Source organism: Panicum virgatum, chromosome 3N, assembly GCF_016808335.1.
Source record: "Panicum virgatum strain AP13 chromosome 3N, P.virgatum_v5, whole genome shotgun sequence".
Lineage (NCBI taxonomy): Eukaryota > Viridiplantae > Streptophyta > Magnoliopsida > Poales > Poaceae > Panicum > Panicum virgatum.
In genome coordinates this window covers 7,736,224-7,761,895 of record NC_053147.1, presented here as the reverse complement: position 1 = coordinate 7,761,895, position 25,672 = coordinate 7,736,224, and the positions used below count along the sequence as shown (strand labels likewise).

At 51.2% G+C, this 25,672-nt stretch overlaps 2 protein-coding genes across 7 annotated transcripts; both read left to right on the top strand.

The window, feature by feature from the left end:
• Positions 1-6,525: 6,525 nt before the first annotated feature.
• Positions 6,526-10,040, top strand: LOC120664070 (serine/arginine-rich splicing factor RS2Z32-like). 6 transcript variants are annotated; one of them, XM_039943073.1, is made up of 7 exons: positions 6,529-6,693; positions 8,201-8,280; positions 8,381-8,420; positions 8,639-8,734; positions 8,863-9,059; positions 9,170-9,259; positions 9,394-10,040. In XM_039943073.1, exons 5-7 carry the CDS (start codon positions 8,896-8,898, stop codon positions 9,836-9,838), a joined length of 699 nt encoding a protein of 232 aa, XP_039799007.1. In that variant the 5' UTR covers positions 6,529-6,693; positions 8,201-8,280; positions 8,381-8,420; positions 8,639-8,734; positions 8,863-8,895; the 3' UTR covers positions 9,839-10,040. The 6 variants fall into 6 exon arrangements, with proteins under 6 accessions (XP_039799004.1, XP_039799002.1, XP_039799005.1 ...); XM_039943070.1 differs by having other exon boundaries at positions 6,526-6,693; positions 8,381-8,734; XM_039943068.1 differs by having other exon boundaries at positions 6,526-6,693; positions 8,201-8,524; positions 8,561-8,734.
• Positions 10,041-11,156: 1,116 nt separating this feature from the next.
• LOC120664069 (ABC transporter G family member 16-like) lies at positions 11,157-13,457 on the top strand. The gene has a single exon (XM_039943067.1). The coding sequence runs from the start codon at positions 11,265-11,267 to the stop codon at positions 13,341-13,343; it is 2,079 nt and encodes a 692-aa protein (XP_039799001.1). The 5' UTR covers positions 11,157-11,264; the 3' UTR covers positions 13,344-13,457.
• Positions 13,458-25,672: the final 12,215 nt, after the last annotated feature.

Genomic DNA, 25,672 nt, shown 5'->3' with positions numbered 1-25,672 from the left:
CAGGTGTCCTATATATTCTAGGAGATGAACTTCCATGGGCCCATCAATCCAATAAGTGAACTCACCATCGTTATTCTGTATGCACGACACTACTACAATTCTAGATTTTGCGAGGCACTTAAAAAAGGCCTCTGAGGCGTACACAAAAATAGTGCCCGTTAATGCTGGGCATTAACAGAGACATTTGTTTCCTATTAACTGAGGTGGTTACGAAAAAATGTCTCAGTTAATCGATTAACTGAGGCGTTTACGCTATAAAGCCCGCCTCAGGAAAAAAATAGATCCAGCCTGTTGGCCTAGAAAAACTGATTCCAACTAGGGTTAGAGTTTGGTCTCATTTCTCTCCCTCTCCCTCTCCCTCAGCCGCTGCTCTTGCCTCGCGCGTGTCGCAGAGCGCCGCCGCCCTTGTGCTGAGCGTCGCCGGTCTCCCCCGCGCGCCCCAGTGCAGTATGCCGCCGCCAGGAGCTCAACGTCATCACCGCTTCTCTGGCCGCGCCATTTTCCTAGCACCGCGCGGATCCACAGTGGGAGTCGAGCGGCGGCGCGGCCCCGCCACCTCCCTACCTCGGCGACCCGACCCGGCGGCGGCGCGCGGAGGCCGCGATCGGCAGCAGCGCGCGGAGGGTCGCGGCTGGCGGCGGCGCGCGGAGGCCTCGGTAGGGCCGCGCCGGCCTTGCCCAGCGCGGCCGGCGGCGAGCAGTGGCGGCGGCACGGCAGGCGGCCGGTCGGGGGCAACGGCGCGGCAGATGGGCTCGACCGGGCCCGTGATGGGCTCGGCGGGCCTGTCGCATTTTTTTATTTTTTTTCATTTGAGGTGTGCACAAAAATGCCTCTGAAAATGGTGTATTAACACTGACTATAGCTCTGAGGCGTTTCCAAAAAATGCCTCTGAAAATAAAAAAATGCACGCCTCTGAAAATAAAAAATATAGTAGTGCGATGAAATGAGCATAGGTTAACAAGAGTACTAACATTATGTCAAACAATGAAAACAATATGAGGATATAAGAATAGAACCATGTAGTGTGGACATCGGAAGAAGTGTCGTCCAGCATCACCATTCACCATAAAGCTCGTAGATCTGAATAACAGCGTCGTTCCTATGATGGCATTGTGCCCAAAATCCACAGGGGAGGGCATTGTACCGACCATAAAAGGTTCTAATTGTCACCTCCATGTTAGGGTGTGGACGAGAAGGATCGGCAGGGCCTTGCATCCACGACATGGTTGTATGGAGTGAGTTTGTGTGGTCTTGGCAAGGATAGCGGCACGACCCATTTATAGTGTCCCAACAAATTGTGTTGTGAAAAGAAGATTGCGCGGGAGTGACACTGGTGATCCCGCCGTGGAGTCTTTTCGAGTCCTACTGACCGTGTCTGAAAAGGACAGCGAATGATTGTATGATCGTCACTGAAAAGACTACACAATTCAACTCAGACCTGAACAAGCCTATTGGTAAGATATGATTCGTCACTGAAAAGGCTACACTATTCCACTGAGCACTGAAAAGCCTATTGGTAGGATTTGATTCATCACTGGAAAGGCTACACCATTAAAGTGAGCAACTTAAAAGCCTATTGCAAGATTTGATCTTCACTGAAAATGCTACACGATTCCACTCAGCACTGAAAAGCCTATTGGTAGGATTAGATTCGTCACTGCAAAGGCTACATGAAAAATAAGCTTCAGTGACAACAGAGCTTGTGCTCAATTGAAATTAACATGCAAGATCAGTAATTTACATCATGAAATTGCTAGTAATATATATTAAGAATTAAAATTTAAATTAATATCTAACAGAATTACCTAGCAACCTTGCATCATCAAGTTTTGCTTCAGGAGAAGGATGTGAACCATTTTTTTCCAATTGCTAGGCTTGGATCTCTATGGCTTCAAATTTCTTAGACACACACACTTTATGTGGCTTGTCACATACCTGTATCCCTTTGCCAGTACCTTGTTTGGTTGTTCCTAGAATATCCCGGAATGCGTCTTCTAGGCTCCGCATGAAGTATTAAATGAAGTCTATTTGCAAAAACTTTTTAATGATGGATGTAATTTTTCGTGACAAATCTAATGACGGTAATTAATTGATGATTGGCTACAGTGATGCTACAATAACCGTCCTCTAATTATGCGGTCAAAGGTCTCATTAAATTCTTTAAAGTTCCTACCGCAGGGGTTCTGAAGTTGGTTTTGTAATCTGTCTTTGTTTGACACCTCTAATAGACAGTCAAAATCCGTTCTAGGCCATTCTAGGGAGCATCCAAACAAGGCCAATAAAGAATAGAGACTAGCAAGCTCAAGATCATACTTGGAAGGCCATGCTTGGCACAACTGTACAAGTGATTTCCATGAAGAACGTTTCAAGATTGAGCTCCTTGCATTGCTCGATCTCCCACAAAATTTATGTGAACTCATCACAGTGATGATCTCTATAGTTATATATAAATTCAGAAAATTAGAGGTGCCCTCTTTCAAGCACAGGAAAAAAAGGCGGAGTAGCGGACAGAAATAAAATAGCCTCGAAAAAAGGGTAGAAACTTTGGGGAACTACAATGGCTATAGTAAAAACGAGCCATTAATGGTGAGAAGTGAACAACACACACAATTTTTAGAACAAATAAATGTACAGTACACTAAGTTCCATGACTAACTACAAGTACATTATTTACAAGTTATTTAGGTAGAGAGAAATAAAAAAATATTTTCCGAAGAAAATTTGCATGGCTTTATGGGTTGTATCAATATGCTGAGCTGCTGCCAAATATGAAATATATACTAGTCTCAAAATCAGTGTTCCAAAGGCGATAAGGCGAGGCGAGGCGAGCAGAATAGAACAGAGTATCTATCCGAGCAGCGTCTCTGGAGATGTCGCTGATGAAAACCATCCGATCGTCGGAGCCGCGAACGCACAACGCGCTCCTCACGGACGGCACCAAACTGTCGGTTCTAGAAATAATCGACTATGTGTGTTGTCGTGCGTCGGAACAGATATGGTCTAGCACTCAATGACTCGAGATTTATCTTGGTTCAGGCCGAGAATGCCCTACGTCCAGCAGAGGGGAGTTCTTTCGTGTTGCTCAAGCCCGAGTGCTCGAAGGTTGGGGGAGTTACAAGCTTTCGAGCCTAGACGAGTGAGTGCTGCTCTATCTCTGCTTATTTGTCTGCATGTCCTTTTCTCTACACCAGGGACCCCCTTTTATAGTTCAAGGTGGGCCCCAGTTACAGGTTACTATCGAGGTGCTAGAAAAAAAGGGCGGCCGGGTCTTCCGCCCGGAGCCTCCTACCCCTTTACTCGGAGTGGTCTTCTAGTGTCAGTCGGTGCTGGTGTGCAGCTTCCCGACCGACTTTCCTGATGATGGGTTGTCGTCCTGTTCGTCTGGGTTGATAAGTCGGGGACGGGACCCAGCAGAGCAGGGTTGTCCCATGGGAGGCCCTGCCCTGTCGCTGCCTCCTTCGTTCACACCCCATCAGGATTGTCATGATGATGGCGTGCAGGGATGGTGTGAGCTGATGGCCCCTTCCGTCGCCCATCCGGAAGGATGGATAGGTGTAATAACGCCTACTACTACAGTGCCAGGGGCACTGTTCCCCGCATGGGCGGTTGCAGGGACGGTGTGAGATGACAGCCCCTTTCATCGCCCATCTCGAAGAACGGGTAAGTGCAATAGTGTCCACTGTTACAATGCCATGCCAGGGGCATTGTTCCCCGCGTGGGCAGAATGGTTCCTGTGTACGATAGGTTTGTCTCTGGCGTTTGCCCTCTGGCGCCGCTCAGATCCCGCGCGGCTATGTCAGAGCGCTGACGTGCGCCCGGGGCCTCCCCTTTGGAGGTTGGGGGCGTGTGGTGGAAGCTTGCCCGGCACGCGGTATGCCGGGGCCAGGTTGCTTTTGCCCGACCACTCGGTTGTTCGGGTCTCTTTGGCGAGCTTTGGGCAGTTCTGGCCCAAGTGGCCCGTCCTGTAGCCTATTCCATTCACTGGTAATTTATTGAGTCATTGTGGGGACCCCGGGTCCTGGACCCGTCACCCACTTAAGCCCGCTTCAGGAAAGTGGGCTAGGATGTAAGATTATGTGGGCTTGTGGTGCTACCTAGCTCAATGGGTTGGTATAGTGGCCCATGCCGATTAATATTGTTGTGTGAAATGAATATATAAGAAGAGAATGTGTATGAAAATGAAAGAAAAAATAAATAGAGGTTAAGCTTTAGAGATCATTTCTGAATTTGAGTAAAAGATACTCCTGGAAAGTAGGGGTCCCTACTCGAAAGGTAGGAACCTTAGAGCATCTCCAACAGTTCATTATATTTTCTCCCTAAAATTTGATATTTGCTAACTCCCCAAATAGGTATGGGGAGGGAAAAAAATATCCATCTCCAACGGTTTCTCATTTCTTCTTCCTAACAATAAAAAATTGTGGACCTTCCCATGCGCAGGCAGCCATGGCAGCACCCCTCCCTTGCGCAGGCATCCATGGTGAGCTCGGCGTCAAGGCCATCCTGGAGAGCCTCCTCGCGTGGGAGTGGAAGGACGCGCTGCTCCTCGCCAAGTGAGTCTCCGAGCTCAAGCGGGGTTCGACTTCGACCTGCTCAAGGAGGTGGACGCGCTGCGCAGGGCCAAGAGCCTCTGCGTTGACGAGGCCAAGGGTGCCGAAAAGCCTAGCAGGCCAGGGACCTCGCCGTCTTCACGCTCTTTGCCGCCGCCTCCCTTTGCGCAGGCAACCATGGTGAGCTCGCCGTCGAGGTCCCGAAAGGAGGCAGCCATGGCGAGGTCATGGAAGTAGATGTGGGCGGCATCAGTCGAGGAGCGCGGAGAGCAGCGCGAGCCGCTGCATGAGCGCGTCGAGGTTCCGGCGCTGCAATGCCAGCACATGAGGGGAAGAAGCCAGCGATGAGAAGGGGTGATGGGGAGGCAGCAAGGCGTGCCTATATTTAGGCATAAGAGAGGAGGATTTGCCAATTGTTAGGAAATAAGGAATTAGGATAGGGAACTATTGGAGAGAGTTTTTTTATTTTTTTTCTCAAAATATCAAGGATGAGGAAGTGAGATTGGAAACGGTTGGAGTTGGGAGAAGTGCCGTTAAATTGCACTCACGTGTGCCTACAAAACACGCCTGCCGGCTGCCGCTGTGCTCGCTGCCCAAACTCAAAAGAGGTAAAAAGGGATTTGGCGGGCTTTCTATTCTGTTTTTCTATAGGAGATCTGGCGGGCTCGGCTGGCCCAAATTGGGCAGTGGCGAATGTTTTCGGAGGAATATCGTGTCCCCTACTCGGACCACATGGCCCACCTGTAAGTCGGACGGAACTCATTTGGAAGGGAACCGACTCTCGGTAGTTTTTTTATTTTTATATTTTATATTTTTGTTTTTACAAAAATATATTTTTGTTTTCAAAATTTAAAGGAATATACCTCGGCCGCCCCGCTGCCGGGCGGCCGGGACCTGGTCGCCCCGCTGCGGGGCGGCAGGGGCTTTTCTGCAAAAATTTTCGCGAATAATTTGCGCAGAAGCCCCTGGAGGACTGGTCGCCTGACAGCGGGCCGGCCGGCTCCCCAGGCCCCCCGGCAGCGGGGCGGCAGGCCCCAGCTGCCCGGCAGTGGGGCCACCGCCTCCCAGAGCGCGCTTGCATGCCGCACTCGCCGGGGCCGGGCCGGGCAGGCCGCGGAACGCGCGCGCGGCCGGGGAGCTCGAGATAATCAATCAGCGGCGAGAAGAAAGCTTGCGGATTGGATGGATACTTGCGGATTAGCTAAAACGGCCAGGAGCTACGCACCCGTGACGACGTCGAGCTCGTAGACATTGCTGATCTAGGGCCCATGGTGGAAGGCCTGCCCGCTGATGCCGGCCTTGGAGAGGGTGCTGCCCACGGACAGGTAGAGGTAGTCTGTCGAGGACCGCGGCGCAAGCCCGCCGTGGGAGAGCGTCCAGTTGAGCACGTCGACCCACAGCTCGCCGCCCCATACGTCCACGTAGTGCCCGCCCAGCGCCGCCGAGATGAGGGAGGAGATGAGGACGAGCAGCATGCACACCAGGCACCGCGCCATTGCCGCCAGCTCGGCCCTTGGTTGATCCCGCTACGCCTTCCGCTCCGCGCGCTTCTCGGCCTTAGCTTGTTGGTGGAGGTTGGAGCGCAGGGAGACGAGCTGCTGCGAGCTGTGAGCACGGGAGGGAGGGAGGGAGGAGGACGAGGAGAAGATGAGACGGATGAAGGCATGAAGTGGTGTGCGGCGGCCTCTGGAAGGCGGTCGCCCCGCTGCCGGATGGCCTGGGGGGCCGGCCGCCACGCTGCCGGGCGACCGGTTCTCCGAGGGCCTCAGTGCAAATTCTCAGCAAAAATTTTTGCAGAAAAGCCCATGCTGTCCCGCAGCGGGGTGACCAGGTCCCGGCCATCCGGCAGCGGGACGGCCGGGTATATTTCTGTAAATTTCGAAAACGAAAATATATTTTTGTAAAAAACAGAAATATAAAATATAAAAATAAAAAAAAAACCGCCCGACTCTCGCAGGTCGCAATCTTTCCCGGCCCGCTCCGCCCGTACCATCCACTAGGGTTCCACGCGCTCCCCGGCTTCTCCGAGGCAAGGCTCCAGATCCTTCCCAGTTCCCACCGCCCGGTCCGAGACGCACCAACGACACCACATCCGTTCCCTTCCGCGGCTCCTCTCGCCGTCGCCGCCGGCTCCGTCCAGATCCAGGTATCCATCCTTCCGCCGCTTCCTTTACTCGTGTTCTTATATCGGTGAGCGCACGCTCTAGCTTTCTCCGACTGGTCGCGTCGTTCGTAATCTTCCGCGAGGGGCGTCACGTTAATTGTTTGGTTTGCTGCGCTGCGTGGTGGCGATCGCGGTCTCATCAGGGTTTATTTTCCATGAGCAATTCAAGGTTGGACTCAACCCCCGTGCCCTGCGTTCAGTTTGATGCGGGGATCTGAGAATTTTTTTGGGCGCGATTTAGTCCTCAGGAGTTGCCCAGTGTTTTATTGGGGGATTTGGCTGCTTTGGTCGGATTACGTTGTGGGGAATCGATGGCAACAGCGCCTTGGAACTAAATCACAAGGCTAGTACAGGGGTGATACAGTCGAGCCCCGATCTCCTAGCGCAAGCTACTGTTCACAGAGTAGCTTCTGTACGGTGACTCTTATGATTAATGGGCAAGAAGAAACCATTTTGGTGTATATCTGATATGACGGGAACGAGCTCCAATTTTTAACTACTGCTGCACCCGCGGCATTATCAGCCCTCTTGAGATGTGAGGTGTTGCAACTGCTGCGATGTATGCACTGCCATCGAATTGTACAAGGGGACAGTGACAATTGCTAATCTAGTGCCTAGTATTCAGAGGGTTCTGATGGAGTTGTCTGTATTTCTGTACTGCTGCCTGTAGCGTCAATGTTGTTTATGTTCCGTGTAGTTGTGTGTTGTAGCTTTATGCAATAAGTTTTTTATGAAACATATGATGATCGCTATGGTGGCACGCGCTTGTATGTTGGCAGATTGGCCCCCCATACTCGCTCCCGTGACCTAGAATATCTGTTCAGCAGATACGGTAGGTAAGAACACTATGTTAAGTAGGAGTTCTCCAAGAGTGTTCAGAAGTAAAATAATTTTTCAATTTTGTACCCTTATAAAAAATTATGTTAATATTGTGATGAGTGTCAACTCCAGTATTATGGGCTTTGATTTGGTATACTAATTTCTGCGGAACATATTAACCTGTAATCAGTACTAATTTCTACGGAACATATTAACCTGTAATCCATTACAATTGGTGGAGTTAACAGATTGTAATGGATTACAGGTGTCAGATTAACAAGTAGCAGGCAGTTTGTAGCAGGTGTTGCGTTAACAGATACTTTTGAGTCCTTTCGAGCTACTTGTTATTTTTGTGGAATACACTCATCTCACATCTGTGATTTTCTAAACAGTGATTGTTGTGAACTAGTGGAGGTGCTAGTCGTCTGGTACATACAACAGATTAGTAAGCTTTTGGGGGTCTTTCCAAACCTTTTCATAGGCAGTTTTAACAGGTGTCGGGTTCAGTGATACTACCGAGTCTCTTCAGGTTACTTGCGGGTCAGTGGGTGGGTCTTTCCAAACCACCTATGGGAGGAATTGTTTGGTTGTTTCCGTCACTTCATTAAGCATAACGTCAAAGTTTGACACCTGAGGAATTGTGTGTTTGACTTGAATGATCTTGTTGAAGGTTTTTCGGTTTTTACCGGGAGGTCTGTGGTGGAAGGGTGCCCTTGGTGGACTTGGTGACCATGGTGAAGGGCGCCCTTGGTGTGATGTTGTTGACTGTTTTAGTGGAAGTTCCAAGTTGGTGATGCATTTGAGTACTTGACTCATGACGGCTTACCATTTGTGGCAACCCTTTGCGTAGAATACGAGAAGTGGAGTTGAAGCGCGACTATGCATTCATTGTATGTGAATTTTACCTCCCTCAGTTCAATTCTGGAACAATTTATATAATGTTAACATACTTCTCATTTCTTGGGAAATATATTGTTTAGATTAATTCTTGGGAATATATATATATATATATATATATATATATATATATATATATATATATATATATATATATTTACAATACATGGCATCTTTGTGTCTTGCTCTGTCTTGCCAAATTGTGAAACAGGAATTCAGTGATCCTCGCGATGCTGATGATGCACGATACAACCTAGATGGCAGGAATGTTGATGGGAGCCGCATTATTGTTGAGTTTGCTAAAGGGGTAAGTTGCCCCTTCAGTTACATGCTTAGTGTTTATAATTTTTATCTGCCATTTTTATGCAACTAGAATTAACATGTGTATTTTGATTTTTAATTTGGTTACGATCTGCAAACAACTTGTGCTTGCAGGTTCCATGTGGACCAGGTGGCTCACGTGAATACATGGGAAGAGGCCCTCCCCCAGGAACAGGTGGTTGTTTCAACTGTGGAATCGATGGTCACTGGGCGAGAGACTGTAAGGCTGGTGACTGGAAAAATAAATGCTACCGATGTGGAGAAAGGGGCCATATAGAAAGAAATTGCCAGAACAGCCCTAGGAGTATCAGGTTGCTAACATTCTTCTGCTCCAGCCTAATGTATCTTGTATTGAATTGCTAATCCTTATCCTCCTTCATGATTTTACTTGAAACGCTCTTGATGAATATGCATATTTCAGGCGTGAGAGAAGCTACTCACGGTCCCTGTCTCCACGCCGTGGCAGGGGCCGCAGTCGGAGCTACAGCAGAAGCCGGAGCCGGAGCTATAGGTATGACTAAAAATCCGTGTGCATGTTTTTCTAGCTGTTTGTTTTTATTGGTTGCTTGATTATTTGTCTTTCTGGTATTCTTCTTCTTTTTTGTAACACGGCTTGCTTTAACATTCTTGTTTTATTATCCTCAGTCGCTCAAGATCCCTATCTGGATCTCCTAGGGGAGGTCAACATGACCGTGGTGAGAGGAGATCAAGGAGCCTTAGCTACAGCAGGAGCCCCATGCAATCTGCCTCCCCACCTGCAAAGGAGCGCAGCCCTACACCTGACGGAAGCAGGAGCCCAAGGAGTCCCAGTCCCCAGGGTCAGGTGAGCCCACCGCCAAAGGATAATGGTGAGGGCAATGGCTCAGACCGTGGTGATAGCCCTGGAGGGGTGGAGAAAGAGAACAGCAGGAGCAGAAGCCGGAGCCCATCAGGCAACCGCAGCCCTGCGGCCAACGGGCGGAGCCCAAGCCCTAGGGATGACCCTAGCCCAAGCCCTAAGGGTGACCGTAGTCCAAGTCCTAAGGGCAATGGTAACAACAACGATGATGATGACCGCCAGGCTTCACCAACAGGAAGCAAGTCCCCCTGAAAACCTCATTATGCGAAGCACTACAAATCCTAGTTTGTAGTGCTTCGCATAATGAGCAGACTTTGTGGTAGCAGTTATATTATGAGTTGTAAAGACATGACAAGTATATTTTGCTCCTCTTTGGAAGGAAGACTCTTGTGTAAGGATTTGTTGCCCACCGGCTGTAGTTTATATATATCGGAGATGATTGAACTCTTTATTAGCAAGCGCAATCTGAATAAGTGAGTGATCGTGTGCAGACCGAGCGTAGCTCGGTTGGTGCGACTCCTAGCTGGGGAGCGCACCCGCCTGGGTTCGAGCCCGGGCGCCTGCACGCTGGGGCGCGGCCCCTCTGTGGCGTGTTCCCAGGCCGCCTCTGCTGGCATCGGCTGGCCCCTGTGGCCTTGCCTAGTGATAAAAAAAGGCGAGTGATCGCGTGTTGCGTTCCTTGTTGATATGCTGCCTGACGAGCTGCCAATCCTCGTTTCAGTTTGAAGCCTGAATCTCCAGGTCTGGGGAACTGAGCAGCTAAGCCAATCCTGTCATATGACTCCTAGTTAACTGACACTGAGTTGTGGTGCACGGGAAGAGTCGTTGCGCGACTGCTGTCGCCTCGCGATCGTTGGCCGAGTCTTGTCCTTGCTAGGTACGGTTACGCTTTGCGGTTACGAGCGGGTGAGCGCGTTGAGGCCGTGATCGTCCTGGATGATGCAGCTCTGGTCACATGATGACCCGGTGGACTCGCGGCAACGGATGCACCAAGGACCAGTTTCATGTGCTACTACCGCTGTGAAAGGGTTTTCTTTCCATTTCTTCAAAGGGCTTTCTTTCTTTCTACTACCGGTAGTAGGAGTAGAAAGGCTTTATACATTTTCAACTTGAGTCCTAACTCCTAAACCAGCTTCTTGGCGTCCTTGATATGGTGAAAACAGGTAAAGCCGAAACCGTGTCAAACGTTGTGATGGCCCGTTGTGATGCTCTTCTCCCTGGGCACAAAGTGCAGCGAGCCCGTGTAAAATACAAGACGAATTGTAACACAAACACGAAGACGAGCAAACTTACACACACCACACAAATTTTTGGGCAGAGTGCGTACGAGGATGCAATTCCACGACGCCAAGAAATACCCGGATTCCTCCTCTCTGGGAAGCGGAACCTGGCCGGGACGAATCGTGATCGAAAAAGAAAGAGCCGAGAAGGGGAAGGGGAGGGAACGGCCGGTCGCCGGTCTCCTACTCCGACTGCTACGCCAAGTACGAAATGGAGCCGGCCCCCGGAGCCCAACTCGGGCTCGCCCTCTACACCGCCCTCCTCCTATAAAGCGAGCGCGCCCACGCCACGGCCTCCCTCCCAACCCAAACCACTTGCCCGCCGATCCGTGCTCTCCGCATCAGCACGCCAGCGCCAAGACCGTGCAGCGGCTGACGCGACTCCACACACACACACGATGGCCACCTCAGGCCACGCCGTGGTCGACATCGACGAGACCGGCGGCGGCCAGGCCATGCGGCCGGCGCTCCCGCCGGTCCCGTACGTCCTCAACTTCGCCGACCTGTCTTACAGCGTCAAGAAGGACGGCGGCCTGGGCTGCCTCCCGTCGCGGCCCAGCAACCGTCTCGCGTCCGCGGACGCGCCGCCGGCCGGCTCGTCCGGCAACACCAAGACGCTGCTCGACGGCATCTCCGGGGAGGCGCGGGAGGGCGAGCTGTTCGCCGTCATGGGCGCCAGCGGCTCCGGCAAGTCCACGCTGGTGGACGCGCTGGCGGGGCGGATCGCGCGGGACAGCCTCCGGGGGACCGTCACGCTCAACGGGGAGCCGCTCCACGGCCGCCGGCTCCGCGCCATCTCCGCCTACGTCATGCAGGACGACCTGCTGTACCCGATGCTGACGGTCCGCGAGACGCTGCTCTTCGCCGCCGAGTTCCGCCTCCCGCGCGCGCTGCCCCAGGACAGGAAGCGCGCGCGCGTCGACGCGCTCATCGACCAGCTCGGGCTGTCCCGGGCCGCGGACACCATCATCGGCGACGAGGGCCACCGCGGGGTGTCCGGCGGCGAGCGCCGCCGCGTGTCCATCGGGACGGACATCATCCACGACCCGATCCTGCTGTTCCTCGACGAGCCCACCTCCGGGCTGGACTCGGCCAGCGCCTTCATGGTGGTGCAGGTGCTCCGCCGCATCGCGCAGAGCGGCAGCGTGGTGATCATGACGATCCACCAGCCCAGCGCGCGTATCCTCGGCATCCTCGACCGCCTGCTGCTGCTCTCGCGCGGGCGCACGGTCTACGCCGGCACGCCTGCCGGCCTAAAGCCCTTCTTCGCCGAGTTCGGCGTGCCCATCCCCGACAACGAGAACCCCGCCGAGTTCGCGCTCGACACCATCCGTGAGTTCGAGCGCCAGCCCGACGGCGCCGCCGCGCTCGCCGATTTCAACACCAAGTGGCAGAACACGTCAGCAGCAGCGGAAAAGGACAGCAAGCTCATGAGCACGATGCCCCTGGAGCTCGCCATCGCCGATAGCGTGTCTCGGGGGAAGCTGGTCGCCGGGAGCGGATCTGGGAGCGCGGTGAGCGGGTCGGTGCCGACGTTCGCGAACCCACCGTGGACGGAGGTGTGGGTGCTGACCAAGCGGTCCTTCACCAACACGGGACGCATGCCGGAGCTTTTCGCCATGCGGCTGGGAACCATCATGGTGACGGGGTTCATCCTGGCCACCATCTTCTGGCGCCTGGACGACACGCCCAAGGGCGTGCAGGAGCGGCTGGGCTTCTTCGCCATGGCCATGTCGACCATGTTCTACGTGTGCGCCGACGCGCTGCCGGTCTTCGTCCAGGAGCGCCACATCTACCTCCGTGAGACGGCGCACAACGCCTACCGCCGCATCTCCTACGTGCTCGCCAACGCCATCGTCGCCTTCCCACCGCTCGTGCTCCTCTCCTTCGCCTTCGCGCTCATCACCTTCTGGGCGGTGGGGCTCGCTGGCGGCGCCTCGTCGTTCCTCTTCTTCGTCCTGATCATCCTGGCCTCCTTCTGGGCGGGCAGCGGGTTCGTTACATTCCTCTCCGCGGTGGTGCCACACGTCATGCTGGGGTACACGGTGGTTGTGGCCATCCTGGCCTACTTCCTCCTCTTCTCCGGTTTCTTCATTAATCGCGATCGCATCCCTGACTACTGGATCTGGTTCCACTACCTGTCTCTGGTCAAGTACCCGTATCAAGCGGTGCTCCAGAACGAGTTCAGGGACGCGTCGCGCTGCTTCTCCCGCGGCATCGAGATGTTCGACGGGACGCCCGTGGGCCACTTGTCCGAGGCCGTGAAGCTCAAGGTGATGGACGCCATCAGCAGGACCCTAGGGTCGAACATGACGGCCAACACCTGCGTCACCACCGGCGCCGACGTGCTGGCGCAGCAGGCCGTCGCGGACATAGGCAAATGGAACTGCCTTCTGGTCACCGTGGCGTGGGGTTTTTTGTTCAGAGCCCTATTCTATGTGGTTTTGCTAGTCGGGAGCAAGAACAAGCGAAAATAAGCCCATGTTTAGTAATTTTGTGATTTTGCTGATAAAGAAAATGTATAACTCGATCGATGCAATGTGTGCTAGTTTTTATTTTTAAGAAATAATATATGTTTCATTTTTTTAACATTATAGCCTAATGATGCAATGCTTGGGGTAAAAACTCTTAACACTAGTTTTACAGCAGTAATTATTCTGGTTAATCTGTAGTATGTGGTACGGTTTGCATCAATGAAGCTGTTTGGTTCTTGCCTTCTTGGCAGATGTCTTTTCACATGGAGAGAGGCTTTGTCTCGTGAGTGTCTCAACATTCCCAAATATGAGTGGCATGCCATCAGGCAGCGGCATGTTTGAACAGAAGAGCAGCAGTAGAACCCGTAGAACTCATAGAAATGGCATGACGAGCTCACTTCTTGCCTGTTGGGAACGGAAACTAGGGCCCTGTTTGGTTACTCCAGTAGCACAAGTAGCACAAACTTTGACCAATAATTAGAGGGTACTAAATAAAGGCAGTTTGCAAAACTAACTCCACAATCCCTACGCTACTTCGCGAGATGAATCTAATGAGGCCTTTGACCGCACGGCTAGAGGTTGGTTACTGTAGCATCACTGTAGCCAATCATCGATTAATTACCGTTATTAGATTCGTCGCGAAAAGTTACACCCATCCGTAAAAAAAGATTTTGTAAATAAACTTCATTTAGTGCTTCATGCAGACAAGATTTCTTTTTGTGCTAGTTTTGCTAGTGTCATCCAAACGGAGCCTAGCAGTAAGTATACTTTTTTATGGGTTTGCTTACAGGATGTGACACCAACTACTAGTTTTGTTCCACATTTATAAATGAACACTATATGACTGCAGAACTAAAATGAGAAACAACAAGATAATGTTTTCTATAATGTCATAAACGATGAAGTTGTATAAATTTGGCATAACTCAACATGCTGAATTTTTAAAAGAAACTGCAGTACTGTATCGTCCTTGATCATCTTTTTTTTTTTCAAGCAAGACCTTTCCTTATTTGGTCAAAATAAAGTGCTAAGGTTTTCAAGTTGAACTGCTTGGCAAGAAGTTGGTTTCTTATTCTGTACCAAGGGAAACGATATGATGACTCAACCAGTCGGCAGAGAATGAAAATTTTGCTGCGTATATGTATTTCCTTAAGTTGGATATATATATATACTTTTTTAATTAAAAGGATTCGTTACTTTTGATCATTTTCTTTAACCGGCGCGGTTAAGTAGGTGTACCACAGTAGGTTAATAATCTGGTAAAACTAAGATGTTTGCTGAATCTGGAGTGACACTTGTAAACAACCTCTAAAGTAAATTTAACGTGTGCAGCACAGAAAGGTTGCACATACATGTTTCTTATAATCTTATTTGTTTGTTCCTGTCAGGTGTTTGCTTATGGTCGGTAGGTTGATTGTACGGTCAGAATGATATATCTGTCTGAAGGTCCATATAAATGGTCAGTTCCTTGCGTTCTTCTGATGGTTCCTTGCGTGTACAGTGTACAGCTAGCCGTTGGGATATCCTGAGAAACTTGTGTTTTCAGACACTTGCTCTATTTCTGGAACTGTTTGTAGCAGCCTTGTAAACTTTGTCAAACAAAAAACTTGCGCCAACCAACACCTAGCTTAGAAAATAAACATTAAACATGGCACACCAATTCGATAAGTGCCGGTTGAATTTTATCCCTCTTTTTTTAGCCAATACAGTGAAAGCTGAAAAGCTGTTGCTGCTCCATTTGTGGTGAATCATGCGGCAACTGCAGATGCCACCGTACGTATCTCTCTCGTTCACGACATGTACCTGAGATCTGTGGTCAAATACCTGTCTTGAAAGAAACACTCCATAGACTAGTGGTTTGGCACCTAGCCTGCAAGTCAGACATGGGCCTGCTGCAAACCTGAAGCTGAACCGATAATCCAGCATTTCAGAGTTGGCTGGTCTCGCCGTCCACCCATGATCCATCGTCACAAGGAAAATGTGCCTGCCTCGCTGGGTTGGGTGGCTTGCTCAAGAAAGGAGAAGTGTCGATGGGAGATAGGTGACAAGATGCCAAGGCTGGGCGACGGTCTACCTGGCCATACACTACCCATCAGGCAGCCAAATCTGTTGCCCTCACGGCTCTCGCCGGGGCGTCGCTGCCATTGGCTGCTGCGTGCTTTGCTCGCGTTTCCGGGCTACCTCTGATGGCCCCTGCAACCAACCAAGCTTATCGCTTTGCTTGCTCTCACAAGGGTGTCAGGGAAGACACCAGCCAACCAAACCCATTAGAAAATTGAAGGGAGGTTAAAAATCGATAAATTATACCAGCAAACGGTTTCGCAATTTATGATCTTTCGTGTGTCCCTTCTGCGTGCTCAAGTTGCTGTACGCTAGTGGTTTTATTATATAAATTTTATTATATTTATATATATTCACTGATCACTGACAGTAACTAGTAAGTATTAGGTGAAGCAATATCAATGTTAGTGTCAGTGTCATATGGACCAGCCCGTTGTGGACGATGAGAGAGCTGATTCGGAGCTCGTGGCTAGCTGTTCTTGCTTAGCATATGAGGCATGTACGAAAAGGAAAAGGTGGATTTGGAGTCCGGGGGACGCACGGTTTGAACTGAATGTGTGATGAACCCAAAAAAAAAAACAGTCCAGCTTACCAATGTGAAAAGGAAACATGGAAAAAAGAGAGAGAGTCAGAATTGGGAAAAAAAACTGCAGGCACACACGTCCAAAGATGGGGAGAAACCTGGCGCACATGTGCTGTTTGTGTCTCTGTCTTGCCAGTTGCCACGCCGCTAGTATTTGCTTGCAGGTTTCAGAAGTTCTTGATCCTCGGATGCTTCCTCCGTGGCCGCCGCCTGTGCCTCCTGCAGAATCGGAGATGAACGGGGCGGTCAAACTGAAACAAACCTCATCATATCATCGATCATATCATCTTGGGCAAGAATTTCAGGTACACCCAGGACCAGGAGAAACTGAGAAAGATCGCCGCGGCCGGCAGCTGCCGAACTTCCTGCTGGTCGCCGCGTCAGGACACAGCAGGCACAGTAACGCAGCAGCCAAACCGTCGCGGCACGCCCCCATCCCCATTCAGACGGGGGAAAAAAATCCGAGCGACCAATGGATACCGCTGCATTGACTTGACCTGCTCTGCACGAACGAATTCGGCACAATGAACTTGGGACGCCGTCCCTGTTTGCTGCATCACAATCGTCGCAGCTCCGGCCCAGGCTGCTTTCAAGTTTCGAAGATACTGTATCTGTATGTGTCTGGTCTTCAGGCTTCGGCTGTCGCATGCCAAATTAATAGTGTGCGATAAGGTCTTTGGTTCGCTACTGCTTCCGAGCATTGACATGGCAACAACTGCTGCTGCCGCTCAAGTGCTCGCGAACCCTAGTTCTGTCCGGGTCCCACGCCCGGCGGCCTGCCGAACTAACCGCCCGTTACAACGCATTGATCGGCATCACGGCCGAGCAACTGCTAACGATCTGCATTTACGAGAATTGACTATTCTTGCTGTTTTGGAGGTCCTGCATGCTCCGTAGCAGCTTTGTGCAGAGTCTGGAAGAGGATTGGGCATTGTGAGAGGAGGCGAAGACCGAAGAGTAAAGGTTTTTTTTTTTTTTTGTCTACAGAACACCACCAAAACGTGATTTTGTGGGCAGCACATCCCACTCTTCAAATTAGTTTGGAACACACCGTGAAAACACAAATTTATATGCAGCACATCCTTCCTATTAAAAATTATATTTTCTAACTGGATAGGAGAGAGGGAACGGTGAAAGGACTAAAGGGCCCTTTGGTGCGGGTCCCACATGTCATCTCCCTCTCCATCCTCCCTCCCTCCCCTTCCGCCTCGCCATGGCGGCCTCCCGCGGCCGCCCCGCCCCGCGTCCGCGGCACCGGGCGGAGGCGTGGCGCGGTGGCCGACAAGCCGCGAGCTCCTCTGCTCTGACGAGGCGCAGCGCTGGTGGCGTTCAAGGCCCGCGCCCCCTCGCTGCGAGGCGGAGCAGGCGAGCAGCCGCGGTGGCGTGCACGCGAGGCCACCGCGCGGCGCGCACGCGTGGCCGCCGCGATGTCGTGGCGGAACAGCGCGAGGCCGGCCGCGCCGAGACAGAGCGGCAGCGGCGACCTCGAGCTCAGACCTGGAGGTGGCGCCAAGGCGGAGCAGCGCGGGGGCGAAGGTGCCGGCGGCGGCGGCGAGCCCTCCTTCCTCCTCCCTCGCCGGATCCAGGCGCCGGCGAGCCCTCCTCCCTCTCTCCCTCGCGCCGCCAGTCCCCTGCTCCCTCCGCCGCCTCCCCCTCCCCAAGGCTTCTCTGGAGCGGCAAGGGGCCTCCTCCCTCCCCCATTGCCGGCCACCGCGCCACGCCTCCGCCCGGTACCCACGACGACCGCGCCGGCCGCCGCACGCGCGTTGTAACATCCCTAAAATTCACTAACCAAAAACCACTCGAATTTAAAAACTATTGCAAAACTAATCTCTCGAGCTCAAGTCCTTAGTCATCTAAACTCCATCTCTTTCCTAATCACCTCCTAATTATTTTTTTCTCATAATCTTCCAAGCAACCAATCGCCTCCACCTCTCCTGATCTCCCTTCCCTCTAACCTACCAGCACATAGGCATACACACACGTACAAGCAAGACACAAGCACGACGCACCCCTGCATGCACGCAAGCTCATCAGCTAGGCAAGTTACCCACGCAAGAGTCACCATGCTCGGGCAGCTCACTGCTGCAACCACACCCCTGCAACTCGCACGCCACGCCTCGCCGCGGACCCCGCCGCTCCAGCCTCGCTCACGCTCACAACACACTACGCGCTGCACCCGGCACCATGCCGTGCCACCCCACGCCACGCCTCCACCCCGCTGCAGTCTTGCTCGCCGGCCATGTCGTCTCGTCGCTCGTGCCGTCAACGCTGTCATCGCCTCAGCTACAAGCTCAGCACTGTGTGTGTTGACGCCGGGCTGCTGCACCACACGCCGTCGCCCTCGCTGCCGCTGCCCTCCACGCCTATAAAAGATCGAGGCCGTGAAGAGCTCCGCCCCAGCCCAAAGCTCGCCAGTCCGCTTGCTGCAGCAGCTCTCAGTCATCCCTCCCCTCCACTCACGAAACCAAGCCCCGGCCATCGACCCTCTCCCTGAGCCACTCTGCGCCAAGGTAAGGTCCTAGCAGCTTCTCCACCACCAGCTCCACACACCCCCATCGTTCCCATCCCAACCTCCCACACCTGAGCCGAGCTCGACGAGCTTCTGGCGCCACGGCCATGGCTGTCACGCGGCCGGAACGACCTGCGCCTCACATGCTCGAAGTCACCAAAATGGAATGCCCTCGCCCTCCTCTCTCTCCCCGTGCTCTCGGTTCCGAGAACGGTGGCCGGAGCTGCCGCCGGCTCGAGCTCGAGCAGCCCTGCCATGGCGTTGTGGCAGAGAAGAGGAACGCCGGCTGCTGTTGTCTCCTCTGTTCCTCTGAGCTTGTATCGGCTTGACTCTATCTGAATTAAATCACAGATGTTGGGCCGTCCAGAGGAAGCTTTCACGCCACACAAGCAGCCCACGCAGCACCTGCTGCACGCCACACCCTTAAATCAATATTGTTTTCTATTTTCGGAATTAATTAAATACTCAATCTTACAACTATAATATCTCATCCATCCGAACTCCGATTCACTTGATTCTTCTTCCTAAATTCATCTAAAATCAAACTCTAATTAATACAACTATATTTGTATGGTATTGATGAATGTTTGCCTTGTATGTTTGTGTTTGCGTGACGATAGAATCGATTCCGGAGGAGAATCCGGAGGAACCAGGAGACCAGGAAGCCGCCGCCGCCGACGCGTACGTGAGCGAAGGCAAGTCTCATCGATCCTTTACGTTGACCATGATTGATCCTAAGTGAGGTTAAATAAAACTTGATAGACATAGGATGACATGAGATGAATCACTGAGAGAATGAGAGAAACCACTGAATGAAGCCATGTTGCATGTTGATTTACTGCCAAACCTGCATGTTATCAGATCTTGTTAAATGATGAAACTGGGTTGGTAATGAGATCAGGGCAGTATGGGATTTGTTGGTGCATGCGCTACCGTGGTGGTAGACATGCGACCGAGCTCTGTCGTGGTGACATCTCGGATTTGGTTGGTTATGGTTGTGGCTGCCTTGATGAACCTTAAGGACCGTGTGTTGTGGTGCCATCTCACCTAACCTACTATCAGTACGACCACATGAGCTTGTATGGGCAAGCCTTAGCCTAATCCCACTGGCTAACCTGGTAGTCGTCCGAGGTGGTTATGTTTGGGGTGAGACCTGGATTGGTCAAGACCCGGGGATTTGTGGGCGACTAGTCGGGGTTGAGCCACGGCTGGGTGTCAGCTATGACGGAGCCGTCTCTGGACGGTGAAGTGCGTGTGGGTAAAGCGTACAACCTCTGCAGAGTGTACAATCCATTCGAATGGTCCGTGTCCTCGGTTTGGACAGGTTACGGTGTGGACATCTCAACTAGATGAGCCACCCAGCCTATGAGATGGATGACTTGTTGGGTTACCTTTAATACTATATTTGTTATTTATTCTGGTGGATTAATGGACCTTGGCATATTAATCTGTAACTCCCTCCCCGTAAGGGTGAGGTGGGACTTGCTGAGTACTTCCGTACTCAACCCTTGTTGATTGTTTTTTTTTCAGAGGATCTTGACTTTGTGCCTGAAGATTACGAGTAGATCGCGTCCGCACCCAAGGTGATCGAGTGGAGCCGTGATGGACGAAGAGCTAGTCTTGCATGTCGTTATGCTAGTTGTTATCCTATGGCTGTTCTACCCCTCGTGTACGTGTTAAATAAAGCTCTGTATGATTCTGGACTCCACTTGATGTAACATGTATTATGCCGGAGACCTTATTCGGTAATTAATACATGGTTTAGCCACGATCTTTGGGGTCGGGGCGCTTCAAGTGGTATCAGAGCCATGCTTGGCTGTAGGACGCGAACCGATAGTAAACGATGACCGTAGGAGCCCTAGGATGGTCAATCCTTGAAACCCTGTTACTCCTTAAACTTTATTGTTGTTATGCTAACCCTACCCTTGTAAATCAGATGGCTGATGACTGGACCACCACCTACTGCATCAACGAAGATGGATTCCCCAAGGTGCTTTATGCTGCCACTGTGCGACTTGGTATTCCGGAACGTCCGGAGTACGTGGGTCGCGAGTTCATGGAGCATGGCACCGAAAGCTGTGAGGTCACCCTCCATATTGGCGCCAGTGATAAGTACTTGGAGATGCAACCCTGGAGCATCACCGCCACTGGAGCCCGTATGCCTGACACCATTCAACTTGCAGCTCGCAAGGCGCTGCGGTACCTGTGCCAGATGTTTGAATGGCACTTGGGTTCCACTCCCATGAAGTACTTTCCCCCGTTGGATCGAAACCGTCCTGCTTGGGCGGCGAGGATCCGCAACCTGGAGAGCCCCGCAGGGACAGAGAAGAACCCCACAGTTGTCGTTATGTCTGGCTATTTGCTTAGCCTCGATGATTTGTGCGACCAACTGCATCAGCGTGTGAGAGATTTAATCCAGCGTGCTGAGGGAGCGGAGTCCCATTGGCGTAGGACTAAATTGGCCGTAGCCCAGGCAGAAGCCCGAGCAGCCGAAGCTGAAAGCCGCCTTGCCATGGCCGAAGAGAACCTTAGGGAGCAGGCAGATCGCCACAGTCAGCTCCTTAGGGGTGTCTACCTAGTGGACCGTGCCAGGCGCAAGGAACGCCATCCCAAGACTGTCGCGGAGCTGCCAATCCTAGAGGGAATTCCGCTATGTTCCTCGTCCCAACCACGTAGGAGGATTTGTGAATCAGTGCCGCCCACGCCTCCCGTATCTCCCCGAGATCCTGGAAACAGTGACCCCGAAGACCGTGTTGCAGGGTTCAGTAGTCGAGTCATCCCGGCCGACCCTTAAAAGTCGAGCCGCGTTATTGTAATCCGTCGTGTCTTGTACCCCTGCTTGTTTGAATGAATGCTTGTGTGGTGCTTGAATGATTTGTTTGTGTGCATTGCGCGGTGCAAAATATTTTATATACAAATATACCCCAGCATTATACTAGGGGAGTCACCTAATCTTGCCATCCTTGACTGTAGATGTCTCATCGCTCGAGCCGAGTCCAGGGACTCCATGCTCAGGAAGACGGTGACGAGGTCAACCCGAGAAACCAAGCCCCTCTGAATGTAGCCCAGAAGCACCAGAAAATGGACAACTACCGCCGCTACCTCCCCGTGCCCCAGCACCCATTGATCTGGCAGCCATACTGCAGCAGCAGAACCAACTCCTTCAAGTTCTTGTGACCACTCTCACAACTCAAGCTCAAGGCAATCTTGGCAACAATAGACCTGCAATGCATCATAATGGCAATGGCAGTAGAATTGCAGATTTCAACCGCTTGCGGCCACCTAAGTTTGGATGATCTGATAACCCTATTGAGGCAGATGATTGGCTGCGAGAGATTGAAATGAAGCTCGAAGTGGTCCATGCAGATGACAGAGACAAAGTTTTGCTGGCAGTACAGCAGTTAAGGGGACCGGCCCTTGCTTGGTGGCAGAGTTACCGGGAAATAAATAAAAAACGCCAACGAGATGGTATGGGCTGACTTTGTCAAGATCTTCAGAGAACATCACATTCCCAGCAGTGTTATGAAGCTCAAGAAGGATGAGTTCAGAAAGCTTCGTCAAGGTGGTATGACTGTGATAGAGTATCTTCATAAGTTCACAGAGCTGTTTCGTTATGCACAAGAAGATATCAATGATGACGATAAGAAGCAAGAAGCTTTTCTTGGTAGGCTTAACCCTGAAATCAGGACCTTGGTTGAAGTCACCACCCACAGTGATTTTAATGCTATGGTTAACAGGGCTATTACCACTGAGAGAAACATGAAGGCAGAACTCAGTGAGCGCAAACGTCGGTTTGAAAGCAAGAAACCCCAGCAGTTGGAGAAGTTTTAGAGGACTCAGTATCCGGCTCACTCCGGCCCGAGAAGCCAGGGTGCCTTTTCATCCAAAGCGCACCCCGGTTCTTTCCAGAAGCCAGCCCAATCGGCTCCTGTTATGAAGACCCAGAATACCCTCCGTAACCAACCGTCTGGTGGAAGTCAAGTGACCGATGCGAAGACCTGTTTCCACTGCCGCGAAGCCGGACACTACAAGGCCAACTGTCCGTATCTTAATCAGCCCGCCCCTTCTGTTTTCTCCAACTCTGTTCAAGGACCAAAGCAGCCGACTGGAGCCAACCGTGCAACACCAGCTAAGAGCCAGCAACAGTCCTTCGGCAAGGCGAAAGTGAATCATGTGAATGCTGAAGAAGCAGAGGATGCACCAGGAGTGATTCTCGGTGAGTTTCTGGTCCGATCAGCTCTAGCCTCAGTGCTTTTTGATTCTGGAGCATCGCATTCCTTTATATCCTCCCACTTTGTGGAAAAGCATGATATACCTACTATAGCCCTTAAGAGGCCGCTAATAACACGTTCGCCTGGAGGCCATATACCTTGCCACTTAGGTGTCTTAGATATCCCTATAAACCTAAGTGGGGTAGTATTCCTTGCCGACCTAGTAGTCCTTGCTTCCAAAGGGATAGATGTTATACTCGGTATGGACTGGCTCGCCAAGCACCGAGGAAACATAGCCTGTGCTGAGAGAGCAGTGACAATCACCAACCGCCAAGGGTTAACAGTCACATGCCAAATCCAGCCTAGCCTGTCAGACTCCATGGTGAACCACATCCAAGCAGAATCCCCAGAAGAGGTGCCAGTAGTTCGGGAGTTCGCAGATATGTTCCCAGATGAATTACCCGGTATGCCTCCAGAAAGAGATGTAGAGTTCACTATTGACTTAGTCCCTGGAACCAAGCCTATAGCAAAGAATGCCTATCGGTTAGGAGCCCCAGAGCTTGCCGAGTTGAAGAAGCAGCTTGAAGAGCTTCAACAAAAGGGATTTATTAGACCCGCTGCTTCTCCTTGGGGAGCCCCAGTGCTCTTTGTGAAGAAGAAAGATGGAAGCATGAGACTTTGTGTGGACTACCGTGACCTGAATGCAGCCACCATCAAAAACAAGTACCCTCTGCCTCGGATTGATGACTTGTTTGATCAGCTGAAGGGAGCTAAGTTCTTCTCCAAGATAGATCTAAGGTCAGGTTATCATCAGCTCAGAGTGCGACAAGAGGACATCTCTAAGACAGCCTTCAGGACCCGTTATGGCCAGTATGAGTTCACAGTGATGCCTTTTGGTCTGACTAATGCCCCTACCTTTTTCATGACCCTCATGAATAAGGTGTTTATGGAAGAGTTAGATCGGTTTGTCGTGGTATTCATAGATGACATACTGGTCTACTCTAAGAGTGCTGAGGAGCATGGACAACATCTCAGAATTGTGCTGGGAAAGCTCAGAAAACACCAGTTGTATGCCAAGTTTAGCAAGTGTGAATTCTGGCTGCAGAGAGTCAGCTTTCTGGGTCATGTCTTAACAGCTGAAGGTGTTGAAGTGGACCCAGAGAAGGTCAAGGCAGTATCAGAATGGAAGCAACCAACCTCAGCCTCGGAGATCAGGAGTTTCTTGGGATTAGCCGGCTATTACCGGAGATTCATCGAAGGTTTCTCTAAGATAGCCCGGCCTATGACAGAGTTGCTCCGGAAGGACACGAAGTTCGTCTGGTCTGAAGCTTGCAAGAGAAGTTTTCAAGAGTTGAAGAGGCGACTAACTTCTGCCCCGGTGCTAGTCTTGCCAGATAACCAGAAGAGCTTTGTCGTTTATTGCGACGCATCCCGACAAGGATTGGGTTGTGTGCTTATGCAAGAACGAAGAGTTGTAGCTTATGCCTCAAGACAGTTGAGAACACATGAGCAGAACTACCCCACCCATGACTTGGAATTAGCCGCAGTGGTACATTCCCTCAAGATTTGGAGACATTATCTGATCGGGAACAAGTGTGAAATCTACACGGATCACAAGAGCCTGAAGTACATTTTCACCCAGTCAGACCTCAACCTTAGACAGAGAAGATGGTTGGAGTTGATCAAAGACTATGATTTGGAAATTCATTACCACCCTGGAAAGGCTAATGTGGTGGCTGATGCGCTCAGTCGTAAAGCATATTGCCATCACTTAGTCACACACGCTCCAGAGCTGAGTGAAGAAATGAGGAAGTTAAACCTAAGGGTTGTACGCCGCTCTTGCAACTATAACCTTAGTGTCCATCCCGTCCTAGATGACCAGATAAAGGAAGCTCAGATGGAGGATAAAAGATTGGTATGGATTAAAGGTCGCAACAGTGAAGGCAAAGCCCCAGATTTCAGAGTAGATAAAGATGGAGTCTTGTGGTTCAAAAAGAGATTATGTGTGCCTAAACAAGGTCATTTCCGCAGGACCATCTTGGATGAAGCCCATAACTCAGCCTATTCCATTCACCCCGGCACTACGAAAATGTACCTGGACCTTAAGGAGAAGTATTGGTGGAATGGTATGAAGGGGGATATCGCTCGATTCGTCGCTCATTGTGATGTGTGGAAAAGAGTTAAGGCGGAGCATCAGAAGCCCAGTGGATTACTCTAGCCGTTGCCGATCCCAGTATGGAAGTGGGATGAAGTTAGTATGGATTTTATCACCGGTCTACCAAGGACCCAGAGCGGTCATGACTCAGTTTGGGTGATTGTTGATCGACTCACTAAAGTGGCACACTTCATCCCAGTGCGTACCACTTATGGAGGTGATAAAATAGCCAAATTATATATTGAGCGTATTGTGAAGTTGCATGGAGTACCTAAGAGGATTGTGTCAGATAGAGGCACCCAGTTCACTTCGAGATTCTGGAGCAGGTTACATGAAGCACTTGGTACAAAGTTGGACTTCAGTTCAGCCTATCATCCTCAGACTGATGGCCAGACCGAAAGAGTTAATCAGATCCTTGAAGACATGCTAAGAGCCTGTGTTCTTACTTATGGCAAAAATTGAGAAGACAGTTTGCCATATGCAGAGTTCTCTTACAACAACAGCTATCAGTCAAGCTTAAAAATGTCGCCGTTTGAAGCCCTCTACGGGAGGAAGTGTCGCACACCTCTCATGTGGACCGAAGTCGGTGACCGCATTATTGAGGGTCCAGATTTTATTAAAGAAGCAGAAGACAAGATAGCAGAAATCAAAGAGAATCTAAAGGCAGCTCAATCCCGCCAGAAAAGTTATGCTGATAAAAGAAGACATGCTCTCAGCTTCGAAGTTGGAGTCCAAGTGTACCTTAAAGTTTCCCCAATTCGCGGCACACACAGATTCCAAGTGCGTGGAAAGTTGGCCCCACGTTACATT

Bases quoted from the DNA above. Each gene is read 5' to 3' on its own strand.
- LOC120664070 (XM_039943071.1), top strand. From the start codon at position 8,594: ATGGCATCTTTGTGTCTTGCTCTGTCTTGCCAAATTGTGAAACAGGAA. The intron at 8,735-8,862 runs GTAAGTTGCCCC...TTGTGCTTGCAG, and splicing joins TTGTTGAGTTTGCTAAAGGG to GTTCCATGTGGACCAGGTGG. The intron at 9,060-9,169 runs GTTGCTAACATT...TGCATATTTCAG, and splicing joins AACAGCCCTAGGAGTATCAG to GCGTGAGAGAAGCTACTCAC.
- LOC120664069 (XM_039943067.1), top strand. From the start codon at position 11,265: ATGGCCACCTCAGGCCACGCCGTGGTCGACATCGACGAGACCGGCGGC.